Here is a 25,971-nt window from a genome sequence, read left to right as displayed (position 1 = left end):
AGGCATTGAGGCTTAATCCATTTATATGGTGTCGCTTGTAAAACACGAATGCAAAAAGTACACGGACATAAATAAATGAACTGTCCAAACATTTACTAAAAATATCAGAAAGTAACTAGTCAAACTTACGAAACAAAACTTGATGGTGTTACTTCTATTTTAAATAGAGATTTTCTACCTTGCTAAAATTCTAAAAATCTTAACCCTTTAAGTGCCAACATCTCTGTGCTAGATATACAAAATACCCTCTACAAATGCCGGCGTCGCTCTCATTTGTTATATAAATTCAAATAAAAAATGTTTTGTAAAAAAAGATTATATTTTCTATATAAGGTAAAAATTACAGGTCATTATGGTGAATAAAAATGTTTGCTTAGCAAGTTTCACACCTATTTGGCAGATTTCCTTGGCACTCAAAGGGTTAAAGTGGTCAAAAATTGTGAAAAGGCGGGTAATGTTTATCACTGAAAATCTGCCAATACAATTTTTTTTCCGTTTTGTTGAATTTCTTTTTTAAATTTGTACACTGACCATTTCCAATATCTTAATCCTATTAAAATTCCAGAAACATTACAATACACAAACATAAAGGAGGAGTGTTATCTAAGCAGAGAGAGAGATAAAGTATTAACCAACACTGCCTGTTTTTGAAAAATGACAGAAGCTGATTGGTTTGTTCTTTATCACTCTCCCAAGCTTTGATAAATCGTCCTCATAAAGCTCTAATGTGATATATACTTGAATGATTGGATACTTGGGGTGGGGGGTCACAAAACTTCATCAGGTTGGTCTGTGGATGTCCTAAATGGTAGGGGCCCAAGCTTAAGAAGTGATGCCAACCAACCATTAGAAAGAAATGCAAAGAACAAGGGGACTTATTCAGATCTGAGCTCACTACAAATTTGTTTGGAAAATGGGCAAAACCATGTGCACTGCAGGTGGGGCAGATATAACATGTGCAAAGAGGGTTAGATTTGTGTGAGTTATTTAGTTTCTGTGCAGGGTAAATACTGGCTGCATTATTTTTACACTGCAATTTAGATTTCAGTTTCAGTACACCCCACCCAAATGTAACTCTCTTTGCACAGGTTACATCTGCCCCACCTGCAGTGCACATGGTTTTGCCCATTTTCCAAACAAATTTGTACTGAGCTCAGATCTCAATAAGGCCCAAGGTCCTTTTAAAAGGAGGGGCCAGGGGTGGGTTAGGGCAGAAGGACTAATCTTGTGTAAAATTGGTGTAATTCCCATATAAACAAACCAAGCATCCATGTGCATTTATGATCCTGTCCACTAAGTCAGTGGTTCTCAACCTCGGTCCTCAGGACCCCTCAACAGTTCATGTTTTCCAGGTCTCCACACAGAATCACTAGTGAAGTAATTAGCCCCACCTTTGGATCTTTTAAAATGTGTCAGTGAATAATGAGTGCACTTGTGCACCTGCAGAGCGACCTGGAAAACGTGAACTGTTGGGGGTTCCTGAGGACCGAGGTTGAGAACCACTGTACTAAGTTATTGACCCCTACATTAAAGAGATAGGGGGGAAGAGAGCATATGCAGTGGGGTCCAAAGGGGTTCCCCATGTATACCTGGGGCACAGTCCAATCCTGCCTACCTTTACCAGTAACTTTTGTCTTTTTTAGTGTTACCCTAATCCAGGAAGGAACAAAATCGATACTTGTGTAGTTTCACGGCGGCACTTCCCTGCATGCAATTTGCATACGATTCGATACACTATGCTATTTAGCACGCCTCCACTATCCACGTCACCCCTAAGCATGGTGAGCGCATGCGGTACGCGTCCTCGTGACCTGTTCATACCCCCATTATCCATGATGGCTTGGAGTTGATTTTATAAAGTGTGGCGAGCGGACACGGAAAACGATCCCGAAGTGTGGCGAGCGCAGCGAGTCCCGTGAGGGGACACGGATTACTGGACATGTATTCTGCGTCCACATAAAACGAGCCCGAAGCGTGGTGAGCGCGGAATACACGTCCAGTAATCCGTGTCCCCTCACGGGACTCGCTGCGCTTGCCACGCTTCGGGATTGTTTTCCGTCAAAATGCAAAGCGTATGCAAATATCCCATGCGATTTGAATACGATTTGCATGTGATAAACTGGGAAGTGCCGCCGCGAAACTACACAAGTACCCAAAAATCTAATCTCATATATAAGTTTCCGAGAACAGTTGTCAATGTCCCTCTCTAAATCCTAAATGCTTTTGGGCCCAAATCCCAGGATCCCACTGATCTCAATCTCGGGACTGGCCACCCTACACAGTAGTAATGATAAAACTAGAAGCGAATGAGCTTCTCCTATAACAGATTTTCCCAGTAAGAGCAGTGGAGAAAAACTGACAGGGGTCCTGATAAAGTGCCCCTGCAAAATTTGGAATTTCACTGGATACTGAGCTCAGTATACATTGCTAATCCTTTAGATTATGCAACGACTGTGCATGCACAGCAGTCACATTGCACATGTACATCCACAATTAGCAAATAAATAGTAGTCACATTTTGGTCGCAGTTTGATTGATGTTGCGAGCTGGCAGGTCTGTGTAAATGCAGACTAACTTGTATTTGTTTTGTGTTCAGTTTCACCTGTCATATAATTAGGCAATTAGCACTCTACCTTGTGTGTCAGGCTGCTCACCTACAGTGAAGGTGCGTACGCACGGGGCGATTTTGTACAATATCGCGGGAAATATGGTCGCTAAGCGACCATATTGCCCACGATGGGAGTGTGCACCGGCGATATATATCGCTGGGTGCGCGCTCCAGTTTTTACCCCTGTAGTGATCGCTGGTCGCAGGAACATGCTCCTGCGACCAGCTGATTACCACTGCCGGGCTCCCCCGGCAGTTTCTTTTTCATCAGCGACCATCTCTGGTCACTGATGAAAAGGAGAAACTGAGCAATATATTGCTCAGCCATATATTGCTCAACAATATATGGCTGAGCAATATATCTCCCCCGTGTGTACGGGGCTTGACTTTCATCTGCACTTTCCTATTCTAGCTATTCCGCACTTTCCTATTCTAGCTGTTCTGATTGGACATTGCTCCCTATATTACCCAGTCTGCCCTAAACTATGGGGGTTATTCTAGTTCACTCTTTCTGACAAATTCCTTCTTAGATGGACAAAACCATGCTCACTGCAGGTGGGGCAGATGTTACTTGTGCAGGGAGAATTAGATTTGGGTGGGGTTTTACTTCAAAGTGAGATCTATATTGCAGTGCAAAAATAAATCAGTCAGTATTTTCCCTGCACAGAAACAAAATAACTCACCCAAATCTAATTCTCTCTGCACATTTTACATCTGCCCCCCTACAGTGCACATGGTTTTGTCCATCTAAGAAGGAATTTGTCAGAAAGAGTGAACTAGAATAACCCCCTATGTGCTGTTTATACTGCTTGTTTCAAGCTATTGCAGCAAATCCTTCCCTGTATACCCTGATCCTATCCAGCCCTGTGTTCACATACCTGTATCCTGTTTCCGAAAGGTTGCTTAACCCTTCATGTGCCTGTGATGTGTTTGGTCCTGTTTTTCCTAGTTGATACTTGCTCCTATGGAGCTTCTATTTGTATTCTGGGATTATTCCCGTGTCCTGTTTGAAACTAGTACTGCCCCACAGTCTGGTCTAGCTGTATGTCCATCTGTGTCACTGTGTCTATTCCATTTTTACGGATTCTGTAACCAGTCTGTTTGTCTGCCAGTGTGTTTTCCCTTAGTACTACACTTAGTTGTTATTAGCTACCAGCCATTGTGGTTGACTACTCTGTACTTATGTCAACATCTACAGTACAGTGTCCCTTTTGTGTAACATCCGCAAAAATGGTCCGGTGCCATTGTAGTATATCCTTGTTTACTGTTTGTCCTGTATGTCTGGTCCTTCCTTTTGTGTCCCAGTCTGACTCCAGTCCTGTATTTACCTTACCCAGCCTCCTGTAGCAGCCTCGTCCCTCTGTAAGACCTGGCAGGCCCAGAGTGGGGGCGGACCTAATTTGCCCTCACAAACGTGGCTGTTATAGGTGAAGCCTTAGCCTGCAGGAGGCTTTAAGTACTGCTGGGCAATTGCAACAGTGCCACCTATACCACCTTGGTGGCATCCCTAACACAGAAGGCCAGTATTTAGGTGGGAGGAAACATGGCATTTTCTGAGAGCGTTCATTCATAAAAGCGGAGGTGTGCCCAAGTTTTTATTTTTTTTATTGTTTCCCTGACGTCAGCGATGACCACTTTCAGCCATATTCTTGAGCAGATTAGTGGATCAATAGACTTACTCAGATGGAAAAAGCTGCTCCATGGTTTGGTTTTTGTGAAATTCTGCAATGGGCGTTTATTCTTTCTTTCTGGACGGCGACTTTTTGATCGCAGGAAACTGATTTTTCTCTAACTAGGGATCCATGCGGAATTAGGCCCACTGCCAGGTAATTCTAATCGGCAAATAATCTGAAAAACGGTTTTATCGGTTATAATTTAAATCACCAGGAAATACCTCAGTGGGGAGGGGGTGTTTCCAGGCATCCTCTGCTAAAACCAGAAATTACAGATGTGGTCTAATAAACGCAGCATCTATATGACATACGGCGCAAGACGCCCAGCACGACCGAGGCTCTTTGAGAGGAGTAGCGTACAGTGTATTTCTTTATATTTAACATAGGCCTATTATACAAAATGCGGATTCAGCAAAAAGCCGAAGACTGTACTAGAGGCTAGGCTATGACTTTTACCACACAGGTACACATACAAAGTTGCAGATTAAGCACAACAGACCTTGGCGTGACTTGGCAAAATTAAACCTATACACATCATGCCCTTTTTTTTTTACAGATTCAGACTCTGTTAAACAAAGGGCCTGATTCAGTCCTTAATGCTGGGCTGAGAGTCTTTGGAGCCCAGCGATCAGGTAAATGCCACCACGGTTTCCCACCCTGCCCTGTGCACGGATGCAAATACATTTGCAGCCCTGCACACAGGGGGGGAACCATTGGCAATCAGTCACCATTGATTGGTTTTTCCCCTGTTTGCAACTGCCGAATACTGTAAGTCTAGATTTACTTGCCGCTGCGATGGCCATGGGGAGAAGGAGGGCTGATGCTGTCAGCGGCCCTCCCTCCCAATGGCGGCAACACCCGCCATTTTCGGAGGTACGCTTTGAAAACCCCAAACACCCAGAGCCTGTCACTTGCGAACGGCCAGAGACAACTAGCGATCGCTGGCTATGATCGCATGCACACGGTCCGCAGTCAGTAATCGATCGGGTCTGTCTGAATCAGACCCATAGTCACAGCGGTCTGTGTACACTAGCACATTGGTCACTTTCTTCCAGTAGTTTCATTTGTGTGTATGGGACGCACATTGTCAGCAAAAAGCCTTTTGGTGTGACCGAGTTAAAACTATGACTATGATTTCTGATTCACTCGCAAAAGGCAAAATTCCTTCTCAAATGGACAAAACCATGTGCACTGCAGGTGGGGCAGATGTAACTTGTGCAGTAGAAGTCCCGTGTAAAGGGACACGGGTTGACCCATTTACACCGCCGCTGACCTGGGTCTGACCTGCCACTGACCTGAGTTTTTGCTGCGGTTTAAAATGGGTATAACTGAAACTTAATTTCTGTCATCCACAGCACATGGATTGAACACTTATACAAGCCACATTTCTCCAGTGTTCTTTTTTATTGCAGACACACAATGAATGACTTTTTTTTTTAAATGTTGAACCGGTACTCTTTACCTAGAAGGGCACCCATCGCGGGCATCGCATGCACTAAAAAAATCGCATGCGATGCGACCGACGCGATGACCGCGATTTCCCATAGGGAACAATGTTAAATGTCCCAATTGACCCGATTTTCCTGTTCAATGTCCCAATTGACCCGATTTTGCATAGGGAACAATGTTAAATGGCCCACAGAGGCCAAATAGGCACCATGAAGTGTGAAATGGCCCCCACAATTGTTAACGCCACCCCACGATCAATGTAAACCCGAAGCGTGGCGAGCGCATCGAGCCCGCGAGGGGCGGCGGTACGCGTCCTACGACCTTTTCATACCCCCACTATCCACGTCGGCATGGAGTTGAGAATAGAAAGTGTGGCGAGCGCAGCGAGCCACCGAGCCCGAAGCGTGGCGAGCGCAGCGCGCCCCGCGAGGGGACGCGGATACCTTCACAGCTATACGCGTCCCCTCGTGGGCTTCACAGCTGTCCACCTCCCCTCGCCACGCTTCTGGCTCGGTGGCTCGCTGCGTTCGCCACACTTTCTATTCTCAACTCCACGCCGACGTGGATAGTGGGGGTATGAAAAGGTCGGAGGACGCGTACCGCCGCCCCTCGCGGGCTCGCGGCGCTCGCCACGCTTCGGGTTGACGTTGATCGTGGGGTGGCGTTAACAATTGGGGGGGGGCATTTCACACTTCTGGGTGCCTATTTGGCCTCTGTGGGCCATTTAACATTGTTTTCTATGGAAAATCGGGTCAATTGGGACATTGAACAGGAAAATCGGGTCAATTGGGACATTTAACATTGTTCCCTATGGGAAATCGCGGTCATCCCGTCGGTCGCATCGCATGCGATTTTTTGGTCGCATTCGATGCGACTGACGCGATTTTTTTTTACTAACGATGCCCACGATCAAAATCGTGGGTGCCCTTCTAAGTAAAGAGTACCGTTGAACCTACTGGTCTGCAATACAATCACTGTCATTCAATAAAATATTGTATCTGGAAAAATGATTCTGCTACTTAGTCCTTCATCCTCCTACACATCTCTTTATAATACAGAGTGCATCATATTTTATGGCCTCTAGTTGCCATAACATTGAATTACATAAGCAATTAAAATGAAGAAAAAAAACGATTTGCTTTGCTATTATTACGTAGTGATAGTGAAAACCTCCCACAACAGAGCAAGTATTAAGTTGTGCATTACAGTCTTGTATGGAACACACAACAGACCTAGTTAATGACACAGTGTGTACCATTAAAAAGCAGTGACATATAAAACATATGTATAATGGGACACCTCTTGGGCAATGCTAGGCCACATATTGATTTACACACTCAGATATTTATAAAAATTAACTCATCTCCAGGGCTCGGAGCGGACCTCCCACTAGAAATATGACTGAATACTATTATCAGAGCTAACAAATGACCACCATTAAAAATAAGAGAGCTCCAGGGAAGCCCTGCTGCTATATGGTTACTGGCAGCCATTAATCACGCAGGAGTTCGGAGGGAAGGATAAACAGAACATCCGCTATTCATAGACTAGTCACTGATATTATTACTATGTGTATAGTCACACACACGCTATCTACTAATGTACCAATTCATTATAACTGTAAAATACTTATTCTAGTAATAATCGCAATAATAAAAATTCTCCCATTTAACCTTTTCAATGGAGTTGCAATAATTAAATTGAATAAAATAAAGGAACACTGAAATATTAGGGGTGATCAGAGAGATTGATATAACGTCACAAAGATGACTACTTTGGCGGGATTTTCTCCATATAAGACTCGGGCCAGATGCACTAAGCTTCAAAAGTGATAAACAGCCAGCCAATCAGCTCCTACTTGCCATGTCACAGACTGTGTTTGAAAAATGTCAGACAGGAGCTGATTGGCTGGCTGTTTATCGCTCTCCATTTTATCACTTTTGAAGCTTAGTGCATCTGGCCATCCATCTGGTTATACAGAAGAACTTGTGGCAACCTATTATAATTGGTAGAGGAGCAGAGCCTATGAGGATCCTGTCAGGTTAGAGCATGGGTCTTCAAACTGTGGTCCTCCAGATGTTGTGAAACTACAAATTCCAGCATGCCTTGCCACAGTTTTAACACTCCCTTATAGCAAAACTGTGTCAAGGCATGCTGGGATTTGTAGTTTCACAACATCTGGAGGGCCGCGGTTTGAAGGATGATATGGCAAAAAAATGATAGATTTGTCGCACATACAGGAGTTTAATTACCAAGATAGGAGTTCTACTAAAGATGGAATGTTGCTATAGGCAACCAACCAGATTCTATTTATTCTCTTCTAGAAGATGCTAAATAATAAGAAGTAGAATCTCCTATGGGCAACATCCCATCTTCACTAGAACTCCATTTTTGTAAATAAAGCAGATGTAAACCTCAATATAATACAGGACCGGGTAAAGTACTAAACTTCAGAAAAGCTCATTTCATTTCATTCTGTGAAGCTCTAAAAGAAATTAATTGGGGAGAGTTATACGAAGGTAAGAATGCAGAGGAAATGTGGGATACATTTAAAAATGTGCTAGAATCACTAACTACTAAATACATTCCAAAAGTCAACAAGGATAAATTTAACAAAAAAAAGCCACCATGGTTGGACAAAAAAAGTTAGGACAGCTATCAACAATAAAACAAAAGCGTTTAAATTCTATAAAAATAACGTAAATGAGGAGACGTTCATCAAGTATAAAGAAACAAACAAAACTTGTAAAGAAGTAATCAAAGTAGCTAAAAGGGAAAATGAAGAGCGCATAGCCACAGAAAGCAAAATTAACCCCAAGAAGTTTTTCAAGTACATAAACAGCAAGCGAATAATTAAAGAGAACATAGGCCCACTAACAGATATCAACGGTAAAAATTTTGCAGAGGATAATGGAAAAGCGGAACTGTTAAATAAGTTCTTCTCATCAGTGTTTACTAGGGGAGAGCAGATAGTGGAAAGCACAGAGACCTCAACTGGGACAAACAAACCGGACCACAATATGGTTCTCTCGACCGAGGATATCATTTTGAGGCTCAGCAAAATAAAAACTAACAAATCACCAGGGCCAGATGGGATACATCCTAGGGTACTAATGGAGTTAAGGGAGGAACTAGCGACCCCTCTATATTGCATTTTTTGAAAATTCACTAACAGCAGGTATGGTACCAAAAGACTGGAGAATAGCAGAGGTAGTGCCAATATTTAAAAAAGGTAAAAGGGATGACCCTGCAAATTACAGGCCTGTGAGCTTAACATCAATAGTGGGTAAAATATTTGAAGGAATTTTAAGGGATGGTATCCTGGAATATTTAGACCTTCATAGTTTACTTAGTATTAACCAACATGGGTTTGTGAAAAATCAACAGAGGATGTGAACATACTTCAAAATGATCTTAACAAGCTAGATGAGTGGGCTAAAAAGTGGAAGATGAGGTTCAATGTGGATAAATGCAAGGTTATGCATCTCGGGAGACGTAACCAGTGTGCAAGTTACAACCTAAGCGGGGAGGCATTAGGTACTTCAGCACTTGAAAAGGATCTAGGAGTCCATATAGATAATAAGCTGGGGTGCAGTGTTCAATGTCACATTGCAACAAAAAAGGCCAACAGAATTCTAGCATGTATTAAAAGGGGCATGGAAACTAGGGACTCAAAAGTAATTATGCCACTGTACAAGGCATTGGTTAGACCACACCTTGAATATGGAGTACAGTTCTGGGCCCCACACTATAAAAAGGACATCATGGAATTGGAAAAACCCCAAAGAAGAGCAACAAAGTTTATTAGGGGAATGGAGAATTTAAGCTATGAGGAGAGATTAAGCAATTTGGGACTATTTACACTAGAGAAGAGACGTTTAAAGGGGGACATGCTCAACATGTACAAATATATCAGGGGCAAATATAAGGAACTCTCAAGCACCCTTTTTACTGCAAGAAAGGAATCTAGGACACGAGGGCACGAATTTAGATTAGAGGAAAGAAAATTTCTTTCCCTCAAAAGAAAAAATTTCTTTACGGTCAGAGCAGTCAAACTTTGGAACTCTCTTCCTGGAGAGGTGGTGTTGGCAGATACAATAAATACGTTCAAAATAAGGGGTACTAATAAGAACCATATTCTGTCTTTTACAAGGGATAAGCTATTAAAACGTAGGTTGAAATAGATGGACGCAAGTCTTTATTCAGCCTTATCTACTATGTAACTATGTAACTATGTAATATGTGATTTACATTTGGGTTAGTACTTTTGTTTCTGTGCAGGGCAAATACTGACTGCTTTATTTTTACACTGCAATTTGGATCTCACTTTGAAGTTAAACCTTACCGAAATCTAACTCTCTCTACACATGTAACATCTACCCCACCTGCAGTGCACATGGTTTTGTCCATTTGAAAAGGAATTTGCCTCTGTGAGTGAACCAGAATAAGGGCCTTTTTGTACGTATCTTAGGAGGGTGCAAACACGCATCAACCGTTGGTGCAGGTTACAGGGTTACTGCGGTTTGCAGTTGAATAGCCCTAGGCACATAACCTGAGAGCTACAAGTCTGTAGTAAGCACCACAGGTAATGGAATATGACACTATCTACAAATAAAGTTACAAAATTCAGGCTAAAGCAAAGCAATCTGGGTAAAAAGGCAAAAGATTCAGTATGAGTGACCTGCGCCTTGCCTTGCGCCACGCATCATTACACGTAATCTGAGATTTGATACTATTTCCTTTGCAACAAAAATACTATTACTATTAATTACTAAATGTCCAGTACACTAGTATTAATACTAGTGCTAGATTTTCCCAAAAGCCATGACTACATATCAAAGCTTTCACTCTAATAATATCTACATCAGGGCTTTCCCAGCAACGAGATAAATAAGGTCTGGGAATACGCTTTGTAACCCATTGCTGAAATGCTTCATCCATTCATTTCCTTCCTCTTCACTACTTAACTGTTGTCTACAAATTAAGTCTTAAACATAATGAATAGGAAATTGAGGACCACAGAACAAGACTATGGAAACTAGTAATTAGTGGTACACAATAGCAGAGAATAGATCACAGACTGTCACCCTACATAGCTTGGTAACCCATTTTCCATGCCAACAAGGGAATACAGTCATTAAGTGGACACATGAAATAGGTTGACATTACTATGATCGACAGGGTTGGGAGACAACACAAGCATTAGGTTGAGAGTCAGAAGGTCGACATGTGTTTTACACTGGTTTTTTTTAGCCGACATATGCCGACAGGTGGTATTTTGTGCCCTACCATCCACTAGGAGCGGAGGCAGAATAGAATAGAATAGCGCAGCGAGGCACCGTGCCCGAATCATGGCGAGAGCAGTGAGCCATGCGAGATGACGTGGTACACTTTGACCATGTCGACCTTCGGGACAAAAAAAACATGTGGAAACATCATCATCTTTTAACTGTCGATCTAGCCACATCGACGTAATGATTGTGTCGACATTCCAACCATGTTGACCTAAACCATGTCAACCTAGTTCATGTGTCGACATTCTGTGGTCGACACAATGCATGTCAACCTGATATGTATCGATCTAATGACCCATACCCCCAACAAGATCAGAAACTGTAGGGGGTCTGCACACAAGAAATGTCACCACCTGGTGGTTTTATATTTTTATTTATATTTTAGGTACTTGTGTATTATCACGGCACCCTATTTGCATACGTTACGGCACCGTAGGGAAATCGCATCGCATCACATGTGGTTTTTTGTGTGCGATGCGATTTTCCTATCTAATTTATTTACTGCTCTCTGCCCACGGGCGGTGCGATCGCATCGCATCGCTTGCAATCGCACCGCACGCTAAATCGCATGCGATCGTATGCGATTTTATAGGGTGTGATGCCATTTACTTTACTATATACTTCTATGAGATGCAATGATATTCTAGGCACCCCTCCCACTATCCACGCCACCCCGAAGCGTGGCGACCGCAGCAAGCCCCGCGAGTGGCGGAGGAACGTGTCCTCCCGACCTTTGGTGTGGAATTGATGTCATATAGTGTGGCGAGCGCAGCGAGCCACTGAGCCCGAAGCGTGGCAAGCGCAGCGAGCCCCGTGAGGGGACGCGGATTACGTGACATGTATTACACGCGGGGCTTGGTGGCTCGCTGCGCTCGCCACAATATATAAAAACAACTGCACGCCGATGTGGATAGTGGGGGTATGAAAAGGTCGGGAGGACGCGTTCCACCGCCGCTCGCCACGCTTTGGGGTGGCGTGGATAGTGGGGGGGTGCCTAAATCTCATTGCATCGCATAGAAGTGTACAGTAAAGTAAATGGCATCGCACCCTATAAAATCACTCGCGATCGCACCGCCCACAGGCAGAGAGCAGTGAATAAATTACATAGGAAAATCGCATTGCATACGATTTTTTTTACTCCGAATCGCCCACTAACCGTGCTAATACACAAGTACCATATTTTAATACAATGCAGTACTGTAACTAAAAAAACAATCCTGGCTTGTTGGAGGAAACCAGTAGGGGTTATCACTGAAGCTGCAGTAACCAGCGCGGATACTAGGTGTTTTGATATGGGAGGAGAATGGTTAAATCGGGACCCCTAAAGTGCGCTTAGGGGCACTGTAGCACTGAGACATGCCAAATACTAAACTACTGTGGTTCTGCATGCTGACAACATTGTAACTCCTGCGATAGATAAATATGCTTTTCTTACTTATGATTATTCTGTCAATGTCTCACCCAAAAAGCTTTCAAAGTAATTCCCCCTCTGTACAACATCAAGGCAAAAAAATGTAAAGCACTTAGTAATACGCAAGTAATAGCAGCGCTGGAATTCATTCTGATGTTAATCTTAAAGAAAAACATAGATTGCAGCTGAAGAGCCGTCACCTTCATTCTAGAACGACAACTGGATAAAACAATCCGTATACAACAATCGATAGGACAGAGAAATCTCCAAACATGAGATCTGTGTCCTGCGTTACGTGAGGCACAGAAGGACAAAGGATTACATTCGGTGTATTGTGATTAATCTCTTAAAGGTACACCGCTTGGTAGAAGAGATGCTGACATTTAGTGTATGTACAATGGGACGTAATAAACTCTTTGTTTGTGTATGTCGGTGTTTATAAGGCCGAGGACCACATTGGATTTAGCATCTGGGCACAGGTGCCGTCAAACTCTCAGAAGAACCTATTGAAAGTGTGAGAAGTAATCCAGCAGCAGGACTGTAAGAGAAAGGGAAGATGGACTGAAATCTGCATTTCCCATTTACACCATCCCCACCAAAATGCCCAATGTCAGTAGTCTAACCGGAATTCACACCAATGACCTCTAAACCACAGCACAGCAATGTAAATAATGATAAAACACATATACTGTACACCCCCACATGGTATAAGAGCAAGCTTGTATGGTTCTGCCTCAAACTAAATCTTCAATGATAACCAGGAGTGAACCTCTCACACCCCATCCGACATGCCCATCACAGCGGGCATCCTATACCCTTTAAGCACTAGAGCGAGCAGATGCTGTAAAATGGTGCACACCAAAGCAAATAGAATCATCAGCCTCCTATAGAAGAAGTATAGGTCACAGCGAGAGAACTCTCGCTGTAATGTATCTGTCTATATCATTCTTCTGAGGATGACAATGCCTGAAGTGATAATCCACTATACATAATCCATTAACCCTTGCATACAATCATTGAACTGCTTCATGAGCAAAACGAAACACACATTTATAAATACAGGACACAGGGCTCTGAAAGTGACGTTCGGTGCAATTAACATGATGAGCTGAAAGATAATCTGCTGAACAATACCCAAGGCTACGCAAAACCGCACCAGGTTTAATTCCTATCTATTAATTAAAAAAATAGCCAAAGCTGCTCCTGTGTAGGCTAGATCTGCAGCCATGTATTAACCACTTCCTAGGCGAACATGATCGGCAGGTGTAAAAGGATTTGATCTATGATAAATAGGCATACAGGCAGGTAGACAAGTAGTCTTGGGATCCCCTCAAGGAAAGAAGTGCACTGTATAGGAACTACTGAAGTATTATAGAGAGTTGTAAAAGGCCAGTATTTTATGTACGGACATACTGTATGAAAACTCAGCAGTTTTATATGGAGAGATAGAACTATACAGCAATGTTATTTGAAACATTTTAAAGGTCCACTGTATATGGAGATTATAAGATCTTGAGAATGAAATAGTTTGAAGGTCCACTAAGGTTATACAGAGATGGGAAGGGCCATAGATATTATACAGAGAAGTGATTTAGACCGGTCAGTGCTGATGTTGGGTGCAAGGGTCCAGTAGGGTCATACTGACAGAGGTTATAGGACCCCAGTTGGATGAGACGGACTAGTTTTATGAGTAGGTGAGGATTTTAAGGTCCAGGATTTTAAAGTGCACAAAACAATGTAAGATCATTTCAATTGATATGGAGGTGTAAAGTACATAAACGAGGGTATCAAGAGCTGGGGTAAAAAGATACATTAGATGGAGTCATGAAATGTGAAAATAGGTTTCGGGGTGCAGCTGGGTGTTATTTATATGCTAGATCAGTGGTTCCGAACCTGGGGTACTTGTTCACCTGGGGGTACACTGCAGACTGATTGGGGGTAATTAGAAATAATATTGGTAATTGTGGAAGAAGTCATCCCCCGATAGCGGAAGAGGTCTCCCATTGCCCTGAAGACAAACCACATCACATCACTTCTGGTTCCGTCTGCTTTGTCTCCTAATGCTTTTGCCCAACCAGCACTAGGAGCTACCCATGTGGCCCTCAGATATCAGCGATCATCTACCCCACGCTGGCACGGATGGAGGAAGCGTTGGCATTAATCCTACAGGTGTTAGTGGGAACTCTGGGGATAGTACACAGCCAACGGCCAGACACAGAGGGACCCAATTCCTGACCGCACACTACTCCTCTACTACTCCTTAATATAAGGACACGCATAAGGATATGCATACCGCTCACTTCCACTCCACCCTAAGTACTGTGAATAGTTCAAATCGAGAAGAGGGATACTCATAAATGAAAAGTCTATTAAAGGGGTACGGGAGAGAAAAAAGGTTGGGAACCGTTGCTCTAGATAAATCACATTATAAGAGAGGAAGGATGCTAGGTTGAGGATCAAACTGAATAAAAGAGAGGTGGAGGGATCTGGGTGGCCAGTATCCAGCCTGCTGATATAGAAGGGGATATCAGGTTAGGGTACATAATATGATGCATAGATATTGTAACTGAGTGTCCAGCAGTACATATAAAGATAGGGAAGCTGGGGGAGACAGTCCAAAGTGTAATATACAAACAAGAAAGTTGGGAGTTACCTTACAAGGTAATACAGATACAGGGATCTTGTGGATAAGGGTCCACGTTTGAAAAAAAAAAAAAGACTTTAGGGTCCAGAAGGCTAAAAGAGGATTTTTTGTGAAGTAGATAAAGGCAGGCTGGGGGGGAAGCTGAGCCTAAATTTAGATGGATATTGGAGATCTCAGTCTAGAAGTGTAGTATACATGGCGGGACATTGCGTGTTATAGAAGGAAAGTATACATGGTGGAAGATTGGGGAAACTGCACAGCAGAATTATATAGAGGACTTTTGGAGAATATGTCATTCTGGAATGGTAGTATACATGGAGTAGTGTTGGAGGTGACTGTGCAGCAGAGTAAAGCAGAGGGATATTGGGAGTGATTGCCCAACAGAGTGATCAAGTGGGATGTTGGGGATGACTCTGATGCAGTGTAACATAGGGGGATGATGGGATTGACTGCAGCAGTGTAACACAGGGGGATGTGCATTAGTTTAACAGTGAAAATGCTGGGGATGACAGCAGCAGAGTAGGAAAATGTGGGTGAATGTGCAGCAGTATTTACAGTGCAATGATGGGGGTGACTGTGCAGCAGTATTTACAGTGCAATGATGGGGGTGACTGTGCAGCAGTGTAACGGGATGATGGGGTGACTGTAGAGCAGTATAACAGGGAGAAATGTTGGTGGTGATTGTGCAGCAGAGTGGGATAATGGGGGTGACTGTACAACAGTTTAACAGAGTGAAATGATGGGAGTGATTGTGCAGTAGGGTGACATAGGGGGATTATGGGGGTGATTGTGCAGCAGAGTGGGATAATGGGGGTGACTGTACAACAGTTTAACAGAGTGAAATGATGGGAGTGATTGTGCAGTAGTGTGACATAGGGGGATGATGGGGGTGACTGTGTAACAGAGTGAAATTATGGGAGTGATTGCGCAGTAGTGTGACATAGTGGGATGATGGGGGTGATTGTGCAGCAGAGTGGGATGATGGGGGTGATTGTACAGCAGTGTAACAGGAGGTGTTGGGGGTGACCGTAGTAGTGTAACAGGGGATGATAGGGGTGACTGTAGAGCAGTATAACATGATGGGGGTGATTCTGAAGCACAGTAGGATAATGTGGGTGACTGTGTAACAGAGTTAAATGATGGGAGTGATTGCACAGTAGTGTGACATAGTGGGATGATGGGGGTGATTGTGCAGCAGAGTGGGATAATGGGGGAGACTGTGTAACAGAGTGAAATGATGGTAGTGATTGTGCAGTAGTGTGACAGGGGGATGATGGGGTGATTGTACAGCAGAGTGGGATGATGAGGGTGACTGTACAGCAGTGTAACACAGGATGATGCAGTAGGGTACATGAAGGTGATGTTGGCTCTGAGAATAGAGGGATGAATGAATGCCCAGCAGAGGCAGCAGCAGGTCACTATGGAGGATGCTGGCACAAGGGGATGGCAGAGAGGGGATACAGTGCATTGTCGGACGTCTTACCTCCGGCGAGCTCCCCCGGCTCCTCCATCCTCACCCCCTGTCAGTGAAAGCCGAGATCCCGCAGCAAGCCGCGCACGCTTCCCCGTCCGGCCCCCTACCCGCCCCCCATATCACTCAGGCACCGGGCGATCCCTGGCAGCGGCTCCGGCCGGCATCCTTCACATCCGGGCGACCGCGGTTCTCATGGCAACCGCTCCAGTCTTCGGTTGCTACTGTTTAATGGCAGAGAGAGGGTTAATCTGTTCTGGGGGGGCGGGGCCAGGATTAACTCCCTGCGCTCCGGGTCACGTGACGAGCGAGATACCCTTCGCAGGGCGCAGGGCCGGGCGCGGTTGCTATTGGCTGGCGGCGATTCCATCCTCGGCGGTGATTGGCTGAGGCTGACAGATGCTCCGGGTATCATGAGGATTTAGAGGGGTCAGCTGGTCCCTGAGTTACCTGGACAGGAGCTCCCACAGGAGAACGCGGCAGCTACAGCAGGGTCATCGCTTCGTAGTTGATATTACAGCCTCTGTACTGTATATTACTGTAGATTTTATAATATCATGCGTATGTGTCAGGTCAGCAGTAAGTGTGTCTGTGCGCACAACATTATATTATATATAATGTATGTGTACAGACACACTGCGTGCACATTTGGACCCTGCTTGCCCATCGTTGCCTGGATCACACATCACTACATACTCTTGATGATTATGGTATCCAGATGGAAGGTCGACAGTCATTAAGTCAACACTGACAGACACCAAAAAGTCATCCGTCAATAGGTTGACATAGTCATATGGTCGACATGCTCGGTTGACAGTAACTAAAACTGCAGGTTTAAAATGTCGACAAAGTCAAAATGTTGACATAGCAATGATCTACTCATGATGTTTCATTTTTTAACATTAAGGTTAGGCATCAGGGGGGCAGGTTAGGGTTAGGCATTAGGGGAAGAGTTAGATTTGATCTAAATATAATGCGTCAACCTTTTAACCATTTCTACCTACTAAAGGGCACCATACATCAGCAATTAATTGTGACAATTTTCAGATATGGAGATGATTGCCACAATTAATTTTAGATGTGTGGGCTCCCCCTTTTGGCAATCCCAATCAAAATCGCCAATCGATTGCTTAATCAGGTTTTTAAACATGTTTAATAATCTGGTATTATCTGCAGATCTTTTTTATATGTGTGGGCTTTCCCAATTCGTCTTCTTCATCTATTTACATTATGAACAGCAATCGATTGGGCAATTTCCAGATATGAAGATGCAATCTTTAGATGGAAAAATCTGCCGATCACTGAAATAAATCTGTAATGTGTGGGCAAAGTCAGATAGATTGTAAAATCCATTTATCTGGCCAAAAAATCCCTGGATCTGGAAATCCATAAATTGTGATTGCTGATGTATGGGGCCCATGACCCTGTCTATCTAAATATTGACCATCGACCATTTGTTCACCTTTTGATGCTGTCAACTATTTGAACCTGTGAATGTTAAGGGCCCCATACATCAGCAATTAATTGTGACAATTTTCAGATATGGAGATGATTGCCACAATTAATTTTAGATGTGTGGGCTCCCCCTTTTGGCAATCCCAATCAAAATCACCAGTCGATTGCTTAATCAGGTTTTTAAACATGTTTAATAACATGGTATTATCTGCAGATCTTTTTTATATGTGTGGGCATTCCCAATTCGTCTTCTTCATCTATTTACATTATGAACAGCTGAAATGACAATCGATTGGGGCAATTTCCAGATATGAAGATGCAATCTTTAGATGGAAAAATCTGCCGATCACTGAAATAAATCTGTAATGTGTGGGCAAAGTCAGATAGATTGTAAAATCCATTTATCTGGCCAAACAAATCCCTGGATCTGGAAATCCATAAATTGTGATTGCTGATGTATGGGGCCCATTAACCGTCTGGAGTTGACCTAATCATTGTTAAAATTTTAACTGTCATTATTTAAATTCACACCTAATTATGTGGTCTAGGTTTGAACAGACCACATAGCTGTAGCGTCTATTAGTCATTACAAAGACGAGCTTGTATGATTTATGCTCCCACCACATGTCCATCGCTAAAGATAATGGTTTTGGTCTATGTGCAATGTTTGGCTTTAAGAAAATAGTGCAGTGTGCATAATTGCCCAGTATGTATACACAGGAGTGCACTGGGGCACTGGTATCATCTATATATCTATCCAGTGGCGTAACTATAAATTTTGCTCCCCCAAGCCAAATAGTTTTGGGCGCCCCCCCCCCCATAATGCCCCTTACACATTACACCACACACCGTAATGCCACTTACACTATATGCCGCACACGTAATGCCACTTACACATTACACAACACACCGCAATGCCCAGTACACATTATGCCAAACACCATAATGCCCAGGTTTCTCTCACATACAAGGGACGATTCAATTCATTGTGATGGGCACAATGTAACATTCAAATTGCATCCAGAAACATGGCTACTTTGTTCTCACACCAAAGAGAATAAGGGTACCATAATGGGAAGCTGGGCATTGCCTGCACTAAACCACAGCCCATAGCACCTTAATAAGCAATCTTAATGTAAACTAGAACACAATTTGCCCAAATAAAATGAGGCATATAGACATGAAATCCATACAAATGATTAATTAAAGCATATCAAAAATCATAAGAAATAGGCAGGAAGTATAAACTCCACCAAACTAAATAAAACAAGAATGCAAAAACAACAAGTGTAAAAACTTCAAACTAATAATTAATATAAAAAAGGTAAACCATATGGAGACAGGATACCGGGGTGAGAGGGGGTGAGGTAACAGGAGGTGACGTGAATAAGCAACAGGAGGTGAGGTGACGGGGGTGAGGTATAAGGGTGCAAGAGGGGGTGAAGTGAAGAGCGGCATGAGGGGGTGAGGCGACAGGTGGTGAGAGTTGGTGAGGTGAAGAGCAGTTGAGGTGACCTGATGAGATGAGGTGAGATTATAGGTGGTGACAGGGGGTGAGAGCGAATGATGGGGTGGTGAAATGACAGGGTGAGGTGAAGGGGCAACAGGGGCTGAGGTGACAGGGGGCGAGAGGGGATGATGGGGTGGCCAGGTGACAGGGTGAGGTGAAGGGGCAACAGGGGCTGAGGTGACAGGGGGCGAGAGGGGATGATGGGGTGGCCAGGTGACAGGGTGAGGTGAAGGGGCAACAGGGGCTGAGGTGACAGGGGGCGAGAGGGGATGATTGGGTGGCCAGGTGACAGGGTGAGGTGAAGGGGCAACAGGGGCTGAGGTGACAGGGGGCGAGAGGGGATGATGGGGTGGCCAGGTGACAGGGTGAGGTGAAGGGGCAACAGGGGCTGAGGTGACAGGGTGAGAGGGTGAAGTGGAGGGGCAGAAGAGAGGATGGAAAGAGGAGGCAGGTCTTACTAGCATCGTCAGGACTCCCGTTCACTGGTGCCAGGCCCCTGCAGTGTGCACCCATCTCCCGGAAGCCGCTGTGCAGCTCCTTGTCTCTCAGTGGTGGCCCGGCCGCCGTTGTTGCCGCCTCCTGTCTGTGGCTGCCGCTGTTACAGCCTCGCGTCTCCCGCTGGCTAACACTGCAGGTCCCCCTTGCTCGCCGCTACAGCACCTCTCCCATGCGGACTTGAGAGATCCTGTCGGGTCCAGCACAGCGCTTCCCAGGGGGGGGGGGGAGGGGGGGGGGGGGAGGCGAGCGGGCGTGTAGTTCTCTGAGCGGGCGGGCAGCATCTCCCTGTCTGCGCTGTGCTGGGGGGTGCGTTCCGGCTTGAGGCGAGTGTGTAGTGTGTTCTGCTCTGCTGCTCCCTCCCTCAGAGTCAGTAGCCAGGGAGGAAGCAAGCGACACCGGCGGGTTTTAGGACAGGCCCAGGGGAGGAGTCAGTGACGTGAGTGCTTCCTCCGCGTCCCTGAAATATCAGCCTTTTGCATTTTGCAGCAATGCCGCTTCTTATCTAGGCGCCCCCGCAACGCTGTCTCCCCCAAGCCACTGCGGGGGCTGCCGCATTGTAGTTACGCCACTGTATCTATCTATCTATATATATATATATAACAAAGTGATTGGGGTGCGCAACCTAATTCAAGTAATGTACCACTCAGTTGGTATTAAATTAAAATCAGAAATACATTCTGGAGATCATCTTCATGTGTCCAATGTTGGATGAGGAGGCTGCAATTGAGAGAGTGTCCTGATCTTAACTGGTAGATTTAGAAGAGTACTTATAGTTTATAACCAGAATTACCTTTAATTGATTGGTCACACCTACAGTACCATAATGACAATGTGGAACTAAAAACCACACTGATTAACAAATGCTACATGCTTGGATCACTTTTTTTACGATCATAGATCAAGTCACAATTTGTGACTTGTGGTCACATTCTCTCATGCACCCTGTTTTAACCTTTATTTCATATTGCGAATGACAGGCGGGGTTAAAATCACATGCAGCGCTGCGAAACTTAACAGTGCTGCTTGTGAACCAGAATAACCTCCTAAATGTACTGGTTGTTTAGTCACAGAAGTATGCCTTGTAGTGCTATCAGATTTCCAGTCTGGAGCTCACTGGTTAATGTAGCTGTTTATTTGGGATCTCCCAGCTGTGTCAAACTGTCCAGGATTTCCCTGTGATACATCAGCTCTGATGTTATCTGTTCCTGTAGTTTCTCCATTAATTACCGTTGAAGATGTGCAGAGGTGTAATGTGCGGGATGATGTTTTTATAGACTGTCAGCCTAATTAAACAGCACTGCCAGTTCTCTAGTTTCTTGGTACATGTACAGAAAACTTTATTATAGCTGCAGATTGATAATACAGTGTTTGGATTTTCAGCATCCATGTCTGTCCATGAGTGCTGATCTGAGTGTGGAATCTGCTGCGCTATATAAGAAACTGTGAATAAATAAATAACTTGATTTAAATATCACTGCAAAGTCCTTCCCTGTGTCCGAATGTGCAAGGACGGAGACGCTCAGGGGGAAGTTTACACATGTGATGTTGCTATGGCAACCAATCAGATCCTGTCTACTATCTTCTAGAGGGTTCGAAATAAATAAGTAGATTCTGATTGGTTGCCCATAGCAACATCACATGTGAAGTAGAATAAACATCTTAGTAAATTTCACCTCTCACTGTGAGCACCCTAGACATTGAAATAACAATTGGTAGCACCTACAAAACTTGCACCAGCTCAACGGCAGTTGTAGTGTTTCTGACACTCCCATAGAACAAACTATATCAGTGCATGCGCTAAGCACCACCCAGTAACTGCTTGCATTTATCTCTTCAGGAGAGCTGTCCTTTGCGATATAAAACACATACTGTATGTTAGCACGTGTGCAATTAGTACCAATGCGCTAAGTGGCAAAATGTACCACAACGGCTTGGTACATTATGCCCCAAGTGCTTTACTGACTGTATGGACCTTTGTGCACTGCTCTCTACACCAAAATCTGTTTACTAAACTTAGTGGCAGGGTTAATAACCAGTGATATAACTTGTTCTAACTGTAAATTAACAGGAGCTGATTGGGTGGACTCACAATAGCCCCCACATGAAAAGAAACACATAATGTCCTCCACAGGGTGCAAATACACATACATTGGTGTACACAGAAAATGAGACACCTAGATTGAATTAATTGATCACACATGAAAAAAATATCACGTAGATTATTTGCCACTTCATCTAAACAAACAATAAAACAAACATTCCCTCCTCCCCTACAGAAGACTGACCTCACCTGCTGGGCTTTTACAATTGTTAATCACAGGAGACCAGCCTCCAGTCACTCCAGAAAATACAGACCAATGAGTGCTCTCCTCCAGTGAGTCCAGACCAGGCCAGTGGGTTGAAACTTGGTCCCACACCCTCTCACCCCTGTGCCATCAACAACATGTCACCATTGGTGTCACTGCAGCATCTCAGCACCTTTCTTAGCCCCACTGTCCTTAGTTCTTCATCACCTTCCTCAGCCCTTCAACACCATCCTCAGTCCCCCATTACTATCCTCTGCCCCATCATCATCCTCATTCCATCATCACAATCCTCAGTACCTCATTACCTTTCTCAGGCCCCAGCTCCATCACTTTCCTCAGCCCAATCACCTTCAACTGCAGTCTACCTCATCGTGGAAGATGTGCAATGACGTAACCTATGACATCCCACCACTGCGTTGCCAACTACAAGTGCACGCCGAGCCAGGCTACAAGGGAGCCACACCATGGCTAAGGGTCCTGGCAGCCTCCACACGGCGCCCCCTACATTTTGTTGGCAACTGGAGCATCTGCTTCATCTGTACTGCCCTCACTACGTTACTGCATATCACTTATTCAAATATTTGACCATTTCAAAACTGTTTAAGGACAGGGGATGTGAGCTGGAGATAAACTCACTGGCATGCTATGGGGCATATCAAAGGTTGCAGAAAGCATGCAGAGTGATCAAGTACCAGTCAATCAGCTCCTAATTGCCATTTTTCAAACTTGCTTCTAAAATGAAAGTTAAGACATGATTGGTTGGTACTTAATATCTCTCTACTGTATCTGTCTCTAAGCATATGATATGGCCCCTTGACCCCTTCAGTGGTATGCCCGGAAATCATCCACGGCCCACTGCACTTCCAGCACTGGTCACCCCAGGTGTTTTCCAGGCTATCTCTAGCCTCACCACTCCCAGGAATCAGCATAAACCATTACCGTGGTAAATGTGTAATGGTTTATGCTGATTCCTGGGTGATGTAAGGCTCCCAATGGAATCAGCACATATATATACTGTAACACATACCTGCCTACCTGACCCTCTCCATGAGGGAGAAAATGCTCTGTTCCTGGACTTCCCTGGTAATGTATGATTGCCATCACCTGTGGGGAGCTAGGTAATTGATAAGAAAGGTGTTTCACCACAGGTGATGGCAATCATACATTGCCAGGGAAGGCCAGGAGCAGAGCATTTTCTCCCTCATGGAGAGGGTCAGGTAGGCAAGTATGATATAAAATTATTACATACATAACATGTATTTATATATGTGCCTAACGATCCACCTCTGCACTCCTTGGTCAGAAACCAAATCATTTAAAAACCACCCTGGGATGTGTGACTCGCACAGCTGAAGGGGTTAATTTACACCAGTGGTTCTCAACCTCAGTCCTCAAGGACCGCCAACAATCCCATTTTCCAGGTCTCCACACACAATCAAAGGTGAAATAATTAGCTCCACCTGTGATCTTTTAAAATGTGTCAGTGACTAATGAGTGCACCTGCCAGGTGACCTGGAAAACGTGCACTGTTGGGGGTCCTTGAGGACCGAGGTTGAGAACCCCTGATCTATACTATTCACAACCTTTCCTTACATTATCACATACAAGAGCTGCTGTGGGAAACACGACTTCCAAACTTGTATGTGGCCCTCTTCATTGACATAATTGGATGGTACACTGTTAATTAAAGAAGCCAAGTCTAAAAATGACTAGGCAAGGTACATCATAAATGAGTTAGTTTATATTAAGGTCACCCCTCTATGGTATGGTTGGTCTTATAGCAAAGAATACAGTACAGTATCTAATATCTGAATGCAATAGGAGTCTACTGGCACATCTTCACCAGTACAAAGTATGTCTTCTAGGTCCGCATCTGAGGTACAGTACTGTGATTACATTCCTCAGTAATAGCCAAGCTCCCATGTGCTGTATTCCCAGCAGTCATTTTAATTGCATGTATGAAATTAATCAGAATTCACTACAAAAAGTGAATTGAACTGCAGTTCATTGAAAATAATAACATTTTAATGAATGACCCGTTATAAACCAAGGATGTACTGTATAATGCTGACAGCAGTATAAAGGTTAAGCACAAGCCACTATTTACCAGTCAACAGTAAATTATCACTTTCATTTTCATAATTGTCAAATTCTGATCTTTTAGAGACGCACTAATGTCCTAAAGGGGAACTCCGGGGTTAAGCCGCGTACAGATGGGGTGATGCTTCCAGGTGATTTTGACTACATAGGGAAAATCGCTTAGAAGAATAGGCGGAATTGCACAGCGGCGGCAGACAATAATATTTTCATTAGATGCTGCCTGCAATGTGTATTTGGCCGCGGCTGGGGGGAGGCAGGATGTAATTAGGATGTAATTAGAAATCTAAACTCTAACGGCTACCTACATCTTTTACACATGGGGCTCAGTCCAAATCGCCGGGACTGAGTCCTGTGTGTACACCGTTTTAGTCTGTGGGAGGGGTGGGTTAGGGTTTAAAAACTCAGGAAAATTTACTAAGATGCCAGTTCGATTAAAGACGGGATGTTGTCCATAGCAACCAAACACATGCTTACCTATTTTCTGGCTGCCCTTTCCAGGAGAGGGCAGCCAGCTCAGGGAGGGGGGCACTGGGAGTGAAAAGGTTGGGGCGGGGGCAGAGCCACATGAGTGGCTACTTGTTTGGGGGCATGGCCAGAGCGATTGCGCCATTTTAGCCACGCCCCCCATGCAATGTCATCTTTAAGGCATTGCACTGCGGTAGGCGGGGCTAAAACTGCGCAATTCAAGTCATTTGACCTGCGGATACCCCCGGGGGGTGGGTTCGCGAGAGCCGGGTGGCTTTTCAGGAGGGTTGCCCCTCTTTATGGGGGCCAGAAGGGGAAACCGATTTCTGGGACCCTCCCGGCCATTCCGAGGAGGTAGGCAACCCCAATCAAACAGCTTCTATTATCTTCTAGAAGGTGCTAAATAAATAAGTACTTGTGCAGTTTCACGGCACCACCGCACGCACAGTGAAACCTTGAAACTTGGCAGTCTGCCAGACTCTGTGTTTACTGTGCGCGTGCCGCTCTAGCTGTTCTCAGCGCAGCGCGTGGCTGCTTTCCTTATGTAAGCTACGTTATCAGCGTAGCGCTGGGCAGCAGCAGCGCACGCTGCCCAGCGCTGACAGGTCACTGTGGTACTTGTAGTTCCACAGTGAAATAGGCAGTCCTGCGCACTGCTGACAACCCAGCAATTTAGACGCTAAAGCGTCTAAATCCAGACTCCCTGAACTGGACACCCCGGCAATTTAGACATCTAGATTTAGACGTCTAAATCCAGACTCCCTGCAAACCGCTAAGATGGGGGCATCTAAATTTAGACGCTAAAGCCAACTCGAAGCGTGGCGAGCGCAGCGAGCCCGAGAGAGGCGGCATGCGTCCTACGACCTTTTCATACCCCCACTATCCACGTCGGCGTGGAGTTGATCTTATAAAGTGTGGCGAGCGCAGCAGATGCGGATACCTGTGAAGCCTGTGAGGTGACGCGGATACCTGTGAAGGTATCCGCGTCCCCTCGCGGGGTTCGGTGGCTCGCTGCGCTCGCCACACTTTATAAAATCAACTCCACGCCGACGTGGATAGTGGGGGTATGAAAAGGTCGTAGGACACGT

The 25,971-nt window shown here is 44.6% G+C and overlaps 1 protein-coding gene across 17 annotated transcripts in view; it reads right to left on the bottom strand.

Annotated features, from left to right (window-relative positions):
• Positions 1-16,835, bottom strand: part of CACNA1D (calcium voltage-gated channel subunit alpha1 D) — a 326,871-nt gene extending 310,036 nt beyond the window's left edge. For 7 of the 17 annotated variants that reach the window (XM_083156196.1, XM_083156200.1, XM_083156190.1 and 4 more), the window contains exon 1: positions 16,562-16,822. In XM_083156196.1, the coding sequence (XP_083012322.1) occupies positions 16,562-16,589 (28 nt within the window). In that variant the 5' untranslated portion in view covers positions 16,590-16,822. Of the gene's footprint in view, positions 1-16,561 lie in introns of all 17 variants that reach the window. The other 10 variants (XM_083156198.1, XM_083156192.1, XM_083156197.1 and 7 more) reach the window with 3 other exon arrangements.
• Between the last annotated feature and the right edge of the window lie 9,136 nt (positions 16,836-25,971).

This window comes from Crinia signifera, chromosome 8, assembly GCF_055691185.1.
Source record: "Crinia signifera chromosome 8, ASM5569118v1, whole genome shotgun sequence".
Lineage (NCBI taxonomy): Eukaryota > Metazoa > Chordata > Amphibia > Anura > Myobatrachidae > Crinia > Crinia signifera.
The sequence above is the reverse complement of the archived record's forward strand: the minus strand, read 5'-3'. Positions and strand labels throughout refer to the sequence as shown.